Below are 14,673 nucleotides of genomic sequence, written 5' to 3'. Positions count from 1 at the left end.
GGAAAATCATTTATTATTTTTCTTCCACTTCACAATTATGTGCCACTTTGTTGGTCTATCACACAAAATCTCAATAAAATACATTTACATTTTTGGTTGTAACATGACAAAACCTGGAAAATGTCAAGGGGTATGAATACTTTTTCAAGGAACTGTATATGCAAAAGCCCTGGGGAAAATCAAGTTGTTTTTTGGCAAATGTGAGATGAGCCCTTGTGTTCTTTTTTGGTCAGCAGTGGCTTCCGCCTTGGAACTCTCCCATGGATGCCATTTCTGACCAGTATCTTTCTTATTGTTGAATCACGAACACTGATCTTACCTGAGGCCTGCAGGTCTTTATATGTTGTTCTGAGTACTTTTATGACCCCCTGTTGGAGTCATGGTTGTGCTTTTGGAATAATTTTGGTAGGCCGGCCACTCCTGAGAAGGTTTACTACTGTTCCAAGTTTTCTCCATTTGTGGATAATGGCTCTCATCGTGGTTCGCTGGAGTCCCAAAGCCTTAGAAATGGCTTTGTAACCCTTCCAAGACCGATACATGTCAACTACTTTGTTTCTCATCTGTTCTTGAATTTCTTTTGACCGTGGCATGATGTGTTGCTTTTTTAGCTCTTTTAGCATGCTTCATTTTGTCAGACAGCTTCTATTTAAAGTAGATGTAAACCCTCGCATATACCCAGTGAAGTGAATAGCCTCAGATACACAGAGATGAAACAAATGTTCTTACATAAGTTTTACATGTATATCAATGGACTTCGGCTTTCTACATTCTTTAGAAAGTGTACATCGTGTTAGAAATGTTTCTTCCTCTTTCAGCAGTGGGAGGGGAGTCTGACACGGTGTGTGAGCTGATTGTAGGCAAGGCACACCCCCCCCCCCCTCTCCACATAGGCAGAGGAACAAAGAAACTTGCAGAGCTGTGCTGTGAATACATAAGCTCTCTGCTAATCTATCTCTAAGTTACTTCCCCAACACAAATTTCCAGCTGCTTTTAATCTCATGTGTCGGAGAACTTGTCAAAAGTTATCATGCTGATCACAGAGGAACGGAGCAGCAGAAAGACACGGGACTTAGGGCATTGGAGCGAGATAAGTAAACACTACAGCTATATGTGCCCAGGTCATATTTCATGAATGGAGTTTGCAACCACTTTAAGTGATTTGTGATTTCTTGATTCAACAGGTCTGGCAGTAATCAGGCATGGGTGTGGCAAGTGAAATTTAACTCAGCTTTAAAAAAAAATGTGGTTAATTACAGTTCATTCATGATTTAGCAGGGAGGGGGGGGGGGGTGGCAATAATTTTTTCATATAGGGTTAGTTGGATTTTGACAGCTTTTTTCCCGTAATAAATGAATTCACCATTAAAAAAAACTGCATTTTGGATTTACTTGGGTTATCTTTGTGTAATGTTAAAATTTGTTTGATGATCTGATTCATTTAAGTGTGACAAATATGCAAAAAAACAAACAAAAAAATACTTTACACCACCGTATGTGTTCCTCTGTTTGTGCTGGAAGCATGCTCAATCGCGCCTTCCAAGCACCAAGACCAGGCTGTCAGTAACAGCCCTGAGTCTTCTACCAACGATCAGGATCCGGATGAACCAGATCCATATCACATAATCGATGTGATAGCCTCTGAAAAGATATTACACTGATCATTCATTCTGTAGCCCTTCCCTGTGTTGTCTCTCCTCTATGAAGACTTCTTTGCTAGTGAGGAGGAAAATAAACTATGTATCTACACCTCCTTGCTATATATATATATAAAAAAAGTTGAAAATAATAATAATATTAAAAAATATATATATGCACAAAAATGTACAGCCGTGGCCAAAAGTTTTGAGAATGACACAAATATTAATTTTCACAAAGTCTGCTGCCTCCATTTTTATGACGGCAATTTGCATATACTCCAGAATGTTATGAAGAGTGATAAGATAAATTACAATTAAAGTGATTGTTAAGTCTTGTTTAAAAAAAAAAAACAAACATGTTACACTTACCTCCTCTGTGCAGTGGTTTTGCACAGGGCAGCCTGGATCCTTTCCTTTTTGGGTCCCTCTTTCCTGCCCCTGGTCCCTCCCTCCTATGGAGTGCCCCCACAGCAAGCAGCTTGCTTATAGGGGCACACAAACCGAGCTGCAGATCGATGTTTCCATTCAGACACAGAGCTGCCATTCGGCCCGCCCCCCTCTCTCTCCCGATTGGCTAACAGACTTTGAATGACAGCAGCGGGAGCCAATGGCGCTGCTGCTGTGTCTCAGCCAATCAGGAGGGAGAGTCAGGGATGGCCGAGGGACTCGCTGGACAAAGATGGGGCTAAGGTAAGTATTAGGGGGTGCTGGGGAGGCTGCTACACACAGAAGGCTTTTTATCTTAATGCATTAAGATAAAAAAACTTCTGTCTTTACAACTCCTTTAATTGCAAAGTCCCTCTTTGCCATGAAAATTAACTTAATCCCATAAAAAACATTTCTATTGCATTTGTGAAGAAGGCTTTAGGGCGCCGAAGAAAGTCCAGTAAGTACCAGGACCATCTCCTACAGTTTATTCAGCTGCGGGAGAGAGCTTGCTCAGGAATGGCAGCAGGCAGGTGTGAGTGCATCTGCAAGCACAGTGAGGTGAAGACTTTTTGAGGATGCCCTGGTGTCAAGAAGGGCAGCAAAGAAGCCACTTCTCTCCAGGAAAATCTTCAGGGACACACGGATTTTCTGAAAAAGGTACAGGGATTGGACTGGGGTAATTTTCTCTGATGAATCCTCTTTCCTATTGTTTGGGGCATCCGGAAAAAACCTTGTCTGGAGAAGAAAAGGTGAGTGCCACCATTAGTCCTGTGTCATGCCAACAGTAAAGCATCCTGAGACCATCCATGTGTGGGGTTACTTCTCAGCCAAGGGAGTGGGATCACTCACAATTTTGAACACAGCCATGAATGAAGAATGGTACAAAAACATCCTCCGAGAGCAACTTTTTTCAACCATCCAAGAACACTTTGGCGATGAACAATGCCTTTTCCAGCATGATGGAGCACCTTGCCATAGAGCAAAAGTGATAACTAAGTGGCTTAGGGAACAAAACATTGGAATTTTGGGTCCATGGTCAGAAAACGCCCCAGACCTTAATCCCATTGAGAACTTGTGTTCAATCCTCAAGTGGCGGGTAAACAAAAAAAAACCCCACAAATTTTGACAAACTCCAAGCATTGATTATGCAAGAATGGGCTGCCATCAGTCAGAATGTGGCCCAGAAGTGGATTGACAGCATGCCAGAGAGAATTACAGAGGTCTTGAAAAAAAAGGGTCAACACTGCAATTATTGACTCCTTGCATTAACTTAATGTAATTGTCAATAAAAGCCTTTGACACACTTATGAAATGCTTGTAATTATACTTCAGTATACCATAGTAACATCTGACAAAAAGATCTAGAAACACAGAAGCAGCAGACTTTGTGAAAACTAAGATTTGTGTCATTCTCAAAACTTTTGGCCACAGCTGTAATAGATCAAAGCTTGACCTAGTTTAGCGAGTGTAGGTTTCAGTGTTCGTGACAGTGTGTTTTAGGTAAGAAAAGAAAATAAACAAAAAAAAGGTTATATTGCTTTTTGGCCCTAGTACGGAAAGAAAGGATTATACACACACACACACACATTTTCACTGTTGTCAATCACAGCCTGTAAGGAGAGAGTGGGGGAGGGGCTGCGCTGCGTTCTGTGTGTCAATGGACACAGAGCATGGCTCAGGATTGAGTCCGCAAGTGTACCGCTCATAGCAAATGGCTTCCTTTAGGGCCATCGGCAGAGGGGAGAAGCAAGGAGTGTCAGCGGGGGACCCCAGAAGTAGAGGTAGACCGGGTCTGCTCTGCACAAAATCATTGCATAGAGCAGGTAAACAAACATGTTATTAAAAAAAGTATATTTATAAATCGCTGAAAGTTTAAAAAAAAAAAAAATTATATATATTTTTTACTATTTTGAGTTAGTTTTCCTTTCATAATACACAAAAAAAGTCGGTATATATTTTAACATTTCCCACCAAATGAAAGCCCAATTTGTCTTAACCACTTAAAGACCGCCCACCGCATATATACTGCGGCTCTATTGCGTGAAGCGATGTACCTGTAAGTCGTTTAATGCAATAGATAGTGTGGGCGCCCGCTGCACGACAGAAGCAGCCGATGCACGTGCCCGGCGGACCTGATGTCCGCCAACCACCCGCAATTGCTTCACAGAGAGGCACAACAGGGATCTGCTGATGTAATCAAGGCAGATCCCTGTTCTGACAGGGGACAACATGGAGATCTGCTGTTCCTAGTGATTAGGAACAGCGATCTCTGTGTTGTTCATGTCAGCACTTTCCCCACACAGTAGGAAAGCACCAACAGGGAACACATTTAACCCTTTGATTGCCCCGGTTAACCCCTTTCCTGCCAGTGTCATTTATATAGTAATCAGTGCATTTTTTTAGCACTGATCACTGTATTGGTGTCCCTGGTCCCCCAAAAGTGTCACTTAGTGTCATATTTGTCCGCCGCAATCCCGATAAAAATCGCTGATCACCACCATGACTTGTAAAAAAAAAAAAAAAAAAAAAAAGAAAAGTCCATAAATCTATCCCGTAGTTTGTAGACGTTATACATTTTGCGCAAACCAATCAATATACGCTTATTGGGATTTTATTTACCAAAAATATGTAGAATACATATTGTCCTAAATGTATGAAGAAATTTGTTTTTGTACATTTTTTTTTTCGATATATGCATTATAGCAGAAAGTTAAAAATATTGTTTCTTTTTTTTTTTTCACAATGGTTGGCATTTTTTTGTTTATAAAAATAAATAAATAAAAACCGCAGAGGTGATCAAATACCACCAAAATAAAGCTCTATTTGTGGGGGAAAAGGACATCAATTTTATTTCGGTACAGCATCGCAGGCCTGCACAATTGTCAGTTAAAGTAACGCAGTGCTGTATCACAAAAAATGGCCTGGTCATTAAGGGGGTAAATCCTTCCGGGGCTGAAGTGGTTAAAAAACACAAGGAATATTCCGCCTGGATACACTAAGTAGTTGCAATGAAAAATAAAAGTCTAAATACTGTAGCTGCTGACTTTTAAAATAACTTACCTGTCCAGGGATCCAGAGATGTCCCCACCTGAGCCGATTCTTTAATCGGCTTCAGGTGCAGACGCCAGCATCTTAGGTAAGGGAAACCTGAACTGAAGCCTTCCTGCTTCACAGTTGGTTTCCTACTGAGCATTCGCGAACCACAGTGCACTTTATGAATGGTCCTGCAGTCTTCTTGGATTTGTGTGTGTCGTAGAAAGCTGCGGGGGGCGGATAAACATCCCCGCAGCAATCTAACCAAGAAGTGGGAGCGGGTGCCTGTCAAAACCAGGTACCTGTTCTCCCCTCCGCCCCAAAAAGTGTCAAATGTGGTAGTGGAGGGAATGGGGGGGGGTTTGCAAACAACCAGAACTTCCCCTTTTGGGTGAAGTTCAGCTTTAAGGTTTATTTTGTCCCTTGTCATGAAGGGTTTAAAGAGGACTTTCCATAACTGGAGATCATAGATGCATGGTTAGCGGCTAGCGGAGCTTATTAAAAAACAAGGCTGTACTGTTTTGTGCGTTATATGTCCATCAGATTTCCTTATGTGCAACAAGAGCAGTTTAGTACAGTTTATCAGTCCTTAGATGTGATGGTTGTGCACGTTTCCTTTTGTTTGGGTTTTTTAAAACGTTATTTTCACCTGGTTCCCTGGTTGGTCTTGCTAGTAACACACTTGCGTTTACTGTACTGCATTTATGATGCCTTTTAGGACAGGAATACAAAACATCTACCCAGGCCCACGCACTGCAATATCAGTGATTTAGGAAGAAGTTGTTCTATAGTCCATATACTAGTTTGGAAGTGCTAATAACAATGTTTAGGATTTCAGTGCAGCAAAGGAAGGAAGTTAGATCTCGGAAGAAGGATCTTTTTTTGCACTTAACAGATATAAAAAATACTGAAAGGGTTTTGTAACAGAACAAAAATGAGTATTCTCATTGCTAGGGTTTTTAAAATACTGTTTTAAAGTCTGGCCTCCTCCTCAATCATTAAATTTCCCATTTGTAGCAATAACAAAGAACATAAGTCTTTGGTATGACTTTCAATTCCTTATGCCGCGTACACACGGTCGGACTTTTCGTCTACAAAAGTCCAACGGACGCTGACGGACTAAAGCTGGCTGGTAATCCGATCGTGTGTGGGCTTCTCCGGACTTTCAACGGACTTTTTTAGCCTAAAATCCGACGGACTTTAGATTTGAAGCATGCTTCAAATCTTTACGTCGTAAGTACGACGGACCCCGAAGTCCGCTCGTCTGTGTGCTAGTCCGACGGACAAAAACCCATGCTAGGGCAGCTATTGGCTACTGGCTATGAACTTCCTTATTTTAGTCCGGTGTACGTCATCACGTACGAATCCGTCGGACTTTTGTGTGGTCGTGTGTAGGCAAGTCCGTTCGTTAGAAAGTCTGCTGCAAGTCCGCCGAAAGTCCGCCGGAAGTCTGTCGGACAGGCTGTCGGACTTTTGTAGACGAAAAGTCCGACCGTGTGTACGCGGCATTAGACGTGCATTACTTCGGACTGCAGTACTTAGGTTGCGGACGATCAAGTTCTGTGTATGTTGGCCATTGTCTGCCAGCGCCTTGAGATAGGTCAGGCTATGTTATGTGGCAGCATACTTGTAAAAACGGTCCAGGTCTGGAGAAAGCAGAACAAGTAATCTTGGCTATGTTTTCCAGGATCAAATTTATCCTGGAAAACAATCTGCAAATAGATGGCTGATACTGTGATTTCCACAATTGTAGAATTAAGGAGTTTGCTGCATTTAGCGAGGTATTTGCGAATGTTTCTATGGTTTCATGATGTTGATGATAGTGTGATGTAATAGGAATGGGGCTGGATGAAAGGGCAGCGAGACACCAGTAATGTCACTTATAGGGTGATGTACTTTGGTCAACCCACGCTTTGACTGTAAGGTTTTGGTTAATGTCAGTTTCCCATTCTTGGTAATCGGGTAGGTCTTTGGGGGATGCGAATTGGGACTGGTGAGGAGTATAGGGTCTCAAATGGTGTGAGAATATGTGCATAGTGTTGTTGAGGATTTGAAAGAATGTTCACTATGTCATTAGGTCGCCCCAATATAGTGCATTATGGGTACTTGGGTCAAGAAATGTGCCCTTCCCAAAGAACGTCCTGGCCTTAAGCTCGAGAGCCAAAGGCTGTGCAGATAGGGAGGTTTTAGTCTGGCTAGGAGAAAACCCTGAATTTCATTGCAGCAGAATTAGCTCGATATGTTAGATGTTGCAAGGTTTTTGCACATTGAAGTAAACACCTTTAGGAGTACTCCTATGAGGGGTGGAGATTTATTGCTTTCATATTATCAACTAACTCACGGGCTAGAGCAGATCTGTGTGTTTATATTACTCTTGATCATGCGAATGAAGGGTTCAAGAGAAATCATGAAAGATTAGTGGGGAGGGACAGGGGGCATTTCCGTCTAATGCCACTGTGTACACTCAAGGCTTCTGACAGGGTTTTGACATGCAGTACTTTAACCAAGTAATAGCAACAAACTTACCAGGCACCACAAAGTGCACTGTAGCACGAGGGTTCCAGGTCAGGCTGACAGGCCGGCAGAGGATTGGTTTACTGAAGACAGGAGGGCTGGGAGAAATTTCAGGTGGTTCTGCAGGGGGACTTTCATCACTATCCCCTCCTGTACCACGGTGGAGAAGGAGGTACACATACTCTGCCAGCCTTACTTTCCTTCTGCCTCTTTCTTCAAGCTCCAATTCTAACAAGTATCTGTTCCCCCGAGCTGAATCCCGGCGCTTCTCCACGTTGATTATACGGAGTAAAGTATATATCCTAAAAATTTGTCACAACAGAAATGCGAGGAACAAAGGAGGTTTTACAAATCACAGTTATATAAAAGGAACTCTTGCTTGCCATAAATAAAACAGCTATTCTCCAAGCTCCCTGTCATTAGAGACTGCAGAGTTTTAATTTTTCAATCAGGCAGACTCTGGTAGACTTGCAGTGAGATATAAGAAGCAGTAAGCAACAAAGAAAGCAAAGCCTGAATCAGTAATGAATGCATACAGCAGCCCTCATGTACACAAACAATTAAAGATCCTATTCAAAATTTCCAGCTGTCCCCCCTGCACATTTCAGGTGTCTAAAAGACATTTGATAACCACAGTTATAAACCTTACCAGAGTCAGAGTTTGGAACTGAATAAATAGCATCGGTATGACTTTACATTGAATGCAATAAGGAAAAGCTCTGTTAAGGCCAACACATCACTTACCCTCCATTCTTCTCATTGAGCTTCTCCATGTACTGAGCCACCACATCCACAGTTTCAGACTCCGAGAGTTGCAGGTTACCACTCACATTACAGCGAAGGTCATTCCAGTCCGACCTCAGCATTTCAAAATCAACATTTCCAACACTGAATGTACGCTGCCAATTAATGGCATCTTCTGGCCACAACTGACGTGGCTCTGTGTCCTCGTAGCTGTAGTCCTGTAGTTCTTCTGGTGGAGCTTCTGAAGAAATGAGAGAAGGGCCACCAGGAAGACTAGGTGAGGTAGGGATGGGTAATCCTGGAACTTCGGTATGACCTTCCCAGCTAAATAGTCCTAATTCTGAGGTATCAGGTGGAGTCCAGGCTCTGGACCGTCGCCCCCCATTTGGCTCTTTTGGGGGTGTAGGGATATGAGGGTGCTCACGGTGTTTAGATGTTCTGTGTGGTTTAGGTTTGGGTAGCAGCATCCCTGGGAAGACTTGACCTCGAGTCTTTCGAACTCCAGAGAGGAGTCGCGTCACATAAACTTTATCCTGTTCCTGTTTTATTGAAGTCACAGATTTTTCCTTTGATATCTGCTTCATGGTTCCCTCTACTGCGGGGACCTCCAACTTACTTTCCTTGCTAGGCCTTGCTTCTACATCTATGTGCTTCCCTATAACATCTGATCTTGCATATATCACTTGTTCTTCCAAATTCTCATGCCGGTTTTTAAATTCTGCCTGGTCACCTTTGTTCTTGCTTTCAGACCCGCCTCTAATCTTTGCTTTACTTTCTAACCTGCTCCCTTTTGCCCGATGCTCAATTACCCTTCCTTCCCGTGTTCTAAATGCAGACTTGCCCCCTGTGGATATAGGATTACTTGTCGTTCCTTGCCCACCCAGCAAATGTGTTCGCTTCTTCCCATGCCCCCAGCGAGCTGCAGGGGGGCTATCCCTCGGTGCCCACAGCAAAGATCGAGTTCTCAGAGAGGTCTGTGTGCTGTCATTTATTATAGGCATGGAATCCCGGGAATCATTGTACAGATCATTATGCTGCACCTGACCCTCAATGCTGGGTGAAGTAGGGTCACCTTTCTCCTCTTTCCTTTTTTTCCTGAGTGACATGCCAGGTAGCAGTGCCCCCTCTTCGTCTTCATCATCATCCATGAAGTCTAAGATAGAAAATATGAATTAGAAAACATCGCATCACAAAAAGCAAAAGCATGTCTTTGATGGGTAGAAAATACGAGTAGCTTGATAAATTGGAAACTTGCCCAAAAATGAGCATGAACATGCCCAAAAATATACAATTTTTATTTGATCATGCTGCTCAGTCCAGACCAATTGTCCTCAATGGTCAATTACATGTCCAGGTATTTTGCACAGTGACCAGAGGACCAGATGAGCTTTCGATACATCAATCCCTTTGTCTAAATCTACAAAAATATAATTGTTACAGGGCAAGCCAATTTTAACTTTAGACCATAAAAAGTAAATAAATGGGTCATTTAAATACAAATTTGTTCAAGCAAAGTTGTGAGAATGAAAATTTGAAAAGCTATGTTTGCCAAACATCCCAATTTAACAGCAGTCTGTTACTAGTAAAAAATGTGCAAGCACTGGAACGGTCATCTTGGCGCTACTGCAAAATAAGCATGCTGCCAGTCAGGGGGAAATCACACACCGTATATAATTGTATATAGCAAAATGTATGACTTTACAAAATAAAAAACTATTATCACTGAGAACTATTGTCACTGAGTTAATACTAGCACTACATTTTTAGCTTCCATGGCCTATAAAGTTTTTAAGAACACTGTGAAAAAAATACTATAAGTACTGTCGACATCAACATACTTCAATATTACGGAGTTTTATAGAAAAGAAAAGCCTCATTGGGGCCACATCTTGTTTCAGTTGTAATTATTTAACCACTTCCGGACCGCCTTACACACATTTACTGCGGCAAGGCGGCCCAGCTGTGCGAATCAACGTACCCGTACATCGCTTTGTGCAGTCGCCTCTGGGGGCACGTGCCTCGATTGGACGAAGGGGGAGCGGGTCAGGCGGTTGCAAAGTCCGCCAGCCACTCGCAATCGTTCCCCAGAGAGGCAGAATGGCGATCTGCCTATGTAAACGTTCTGACATGGGAGATCAGAGATCTTGGGTTCCTGCTAAGCAGGAACACGGATATCTATGCTCTTCCAGTCAGAGCAATCTCTACACAGTTAGCAAGTACCCCCTAGGGACACAATTAACCCTTTGATCGCCCCTGGTGTCAACCCCTTTCCTGCCAGTGTCTTTAGTACAGTAACAGTGCATATTTTTAGCACTGATCACTGTATTAGTGTCACTGGTCTCCAAAAAAGTGTCAAAAGTGTCAGTTAGGCGTCCGATTTGTCCGCTGCAATGTCGCAGTCCCGCTAAAAATCGCTGATCGCTGCCATTACTAGTAAAAAAATAAAATAAAATAAAAAGTCCATAAAAATATCCCATCATTTGTAGACGCTATAACTTTTGCGCAAACCAATCAATATACACTTATTGGGATTTTTTTTACCAAAAATATGTAGCAGAATACATATTGGCCTAAATTGATGAGGAAATTCGATTTCAATCTTTTTATTGGATATGTATTATAGCAAAAAGTAAAACAGTGTTTTTTTTTTCCAAAATTGTCGATTTTTTTTTTGTTTATAGCGCACAAAATAAAAACCGCAGAGGTGATCAAATACCACCTAAAGAAAGCTCTATTTATGGGGAAAAAGGACATCAATTTTATTTTGGTACAGCGTCGCACAACCATGCAATTGTCAGTTAAAGTAACGGCGTGCCATATCGTAAAAAATGGCCTGGTCATGAAGGGGCTAAAACCTTCCAAGGCTGGAATGGTTAAATAGTTCTACACCAATCCAAACAGATACAATGCTGGAGTGGTGTGTGGCCCATACACTGAACTGTAACTCAAAATTCAACTGAATATGGGTAAACTGCACTCCTGAACTAAATAATAAATTCATATTCTGACCAATAGAATACATTTAAGCTCATACTCTATGCATGTATACATGCACACATATTCTATACATTTATATGTAGCGCAATCTAAATAAAACACTAAATATTCCACCTTTAAATAATATTATTATTATTATTAATATACGCGATTTATATAGCGCCAACAGTTTACGCAGCGATTTACAGTGTATAGGGGGGACAACACAATTACAGTACAATACAAAAGGTACAGGAGGGCCCTGCTCGTAGAGCTTACATTCTAAAGGAAGGGGGTGGTGGTACAAAAAGTAATAGCTGCAGAGAATGATTTTGTGGGGGTGGCTCGGGGATAGTTGTTAGGTGGGTGTGGGATAGGCTTCCCTGAATAAATGAGTTTTCAGGGATCTCCTAAAGGTGGACAGGGTAGGGGCTGATCGGACATACTGGGGCAGGGAGTTCCAGAGGATGGGAGAGGCTCTAGAGAAGTCCTGAAGGCGAGCATGGGAGGCGGTAACAAGGGAGCTAGAGAGCAGGAGGTCCTGGGAGAAGCGGAAGGGACGATTCGGGCGATATCTGCTGATGAGGTTGGTGATGTAGATGGGGGCGATGTTGTGAATGGCCTTGTATGTTATGGTTACCATTTTGAATTCTACATGTCGGGGTAGGGGAAGCCAGTGAAGAGATTGGCAGAGAGGGGCGGCAGTCACAGATCGATTAGTGAGGTGTATTAGTTTAGCAGCAGCAATAATATCACAAGTGTCCTCCACCAATGTGCCGTGATCTGTAATATTTCCTCTTAATGTCGAAGAAATCCCATCTAGGTGTCACATGCAATCTCCCCGTGCTCATATCACACGCTCACCTTCTTTTATTGACCCCAATAATATATTAAGGTCATAACATGCTTTTTTCCCCCCACCATGGGCTGGTAGGTTTCAGCTTGCCTTCCGAATTTTATTTTCCACAAGTGTTAATTTGCCAGCAATATCCCATTCTCATGTAGATATCCATGCAAAAACAAAATGGTACCACATAGTGCTCTCTATATATTCTTAATTTGTATTAAAACTCCCATCAAATGATACTTGCATTAAAAAAGCACCCCAAGTGCTATGTTAACAGCTTAAAACAACATCGATCATGGCCAATGTATCCACATCTCCACAATGATGTATCTCACCGTTGGCTCCTGCTCCCATAGGCGTTACACTCCTATTGCGAGCTTCTTCAGTAGGACCTTCTACCATATGCCCGTTAAATGTATTCCAACGGCCAGAATAAATTAATATTCTGACCAGTAGAATGCATTTAAGCTCATTTGTGAACAAACACGCATACATTAGAGTCATTATTTCTGCTACTCATTTTCATAGGCGCGTGTGCATGAGGCCTTATGATACCATACATAATGAATGTCAATCAACTGCATCTATCCTTGACAATGCAGAATCTTTTCAAACTTACACAACACCTTTATCATGTTTGTATCTCTTTGTTGCGCCAACCAGTTATGGACTCAATGAAGGTTATTTACTAAAACTGGAGTGTGCAAAATCTGGTGCAGCTCTGCGTAGAAAGCAATCAGGTTTTATGGTCAAAGCTTAATTGAACAAGCTGAAGTTAGAAGCTGACTGGCTACCATGCACAGCTGCACCAGATTCTGAGTGCTCCAGTTTTAGTAAATATCCTCCAATGTATGATACAATTGGCATATTCAGTGAGTGAGTATGTTAGGCACCTATTTTATTCCTTAGTGCTGGTTCACACAGGGGCTCAAAAGGCTTTCTGCTCAATGCACCTTTTGGTGATTTTTTTTTTGGTTTGGAAGCTGATCGGTTTTAGTAAATCAACCTTCGAGTAAGCAAATTCAGTGCAGAAGAGGAGTCTGCACAACTGTGTAAGACTGAAGGTAAGGCTGGAGTTCAGCTTTTAATATACAGTACAGTATTGAAACACATTACACAAGGTCATGCAATTTTTAATACATTTTTTGCTATTTTATTGCTTATTTCTTCTTTAAAATGATCTTTGTAATGAAATGGATATCCAACCTATACTGAAGTTAATAATCTAACCCTATACTTTGACAAGATGTACAGAACAGAAGTTTTGGACTGGAAAAGTCATGTGCCATCGCTAATAGTAGTTTAATTTGGTTAGAATGCAGTGCAAGGGGCTATTTTATACTTACGTCTATTGAAGAACAGGAATGGCATCTGAGGAGATTCGTCATCATCCATCTTCATGTATTTATAGAACCCAAACCTAGAGAAAGAAAGAACACAGAATGAAAAAGCTGTACTATTTTAAAAAATGACCAAAGATCAGCGAAACATGCCATGATCAAACTGAAAGCAAGTTGAATTCATTAAGCTATAACCAAAGTGCCATAACGGTTAATATTTTAAGCAATGTAATTATTACCTGTAGCTTTCATGGGCTGTCATTGTTTAAAAGAACAATAGTTATTACAATTAAACCTAAATAATAGAATGTCTAAGTGGCACACTTACTTCTCCAAGTACACCGGAGACTCTCGATAGAAACACTTGTTTTCCGTTTCCATATGTGTAAGGCGGGTGAAGTCACTGGGATAGACAAAAGTAAGATACACCTAAAAACAGAAAAGGGGCTTATAAGCAGGAAAGCAAATTTAAATGCAGTTACATTATTTCATTTAAAAGTAATTCAACAACACAAAAAATAGAGCATGTGCTCATTCAGAAGACACAGATCTCAAAGACAGTCTGCCATGCAGAAAATCCTGCTAGCTGCCACAGAGTAAATTGTACTCATCCCATTTTAGGACTGGAGAAGTAATCACCACAATATAAGATCCTGCCAATGAAAAACATTTTGTCTAGTGTAATTTAAAGTGTTACTAAACCCAGAACCCTGCATTCACTATATCTGGTCTCCCACAGAACATGGAAATGCAATTATTTTAGTACATATAAACGGCTAAATACCTTTTCTCATCAGCAGTATATAGCAGTCTTGTGACTTCTATCAGTGTCCACCCAAACACTGGTTAAAGCTAGTAAGAGGATTTTTCTGACTATCCTATGAGAATGCAAGACCCCTGAGCCTCTGTCTGGACAGTGCTGATTGGCCTTGTGCTGATCACATGCACTCTCCCAAGAAAAGAAAAACCTCTCAAGCAATATACACCAAACTGAGTGTGCAGCCTGACTCCATAGACTGTTATTAGAAAATTATCAGGGGACAGTGGAAGGAGGGGAGGATCAGCGAAGACAGGATCAAACAGCCTTTTTACACAATGTGGAGGATTACCCATTAGGTTCCACAGTGAGTATAACAAGCATGCTTTACTACATA

At 41.6% G+C, this 14,673-nt stretch overlaps 1 protein-coding gene across 2 annotated transcripts in view; it reads right to left on the bottom strand.

Moving 5' to 3' along the window:
- Positions 1 to 14,673, bottom strand: part of B4GALNT4 (beta-1,4-N-acetyl-galactosaminyltransferase 4) — a 152,583-nt gene that overhangs the window by 34,871 nt on the left and 103,039 nt on the right. For both annotated transcript variants that reach the window (XM_073604684.1, XM_073604683.1), the window contains exons 13-16: positions 13,848 to 13,948; positions 13,526 to 13,599; positions 8,357 to 9,509; positions 7,625 to 7,914 (exon numbers count right to left, since the gene is read on the bottom strand). In XM_073604684.1, the coding sequence (XP_073460785.1) occupies positions 7,625 to 7,914; positions 8,357 to 9,509; positions 13,526 to 13,599; positions 13,848 to 13,948 (1,618 nt within the window). The remainder of the gene's footprint in view (positions 1 to 7,624; positions 7,915 to 8,356; positions 9,510 to 13,525; positions 13,600 to 13,847; positions 13,949 to 14,673) is intronic.

The sequence above is a fragment of the Aquarana catesbeiana genome, linkage group LG11 (genome assembly GCF_042186555.1).
Source record: "Aquarana catesbeiana isolate 2022-GZ linkage group LG11, ASM4218655v1, whole genome shotgun sequence".
NCBI lineage: Eukaryota > Metazoa > Chordata > Amphibia > Anura > Ranidae > Aquarana > Aquarana catesbeiana.
This window is presented reverse-complemented; position numbering and strand designations above follow the sequence as displayed.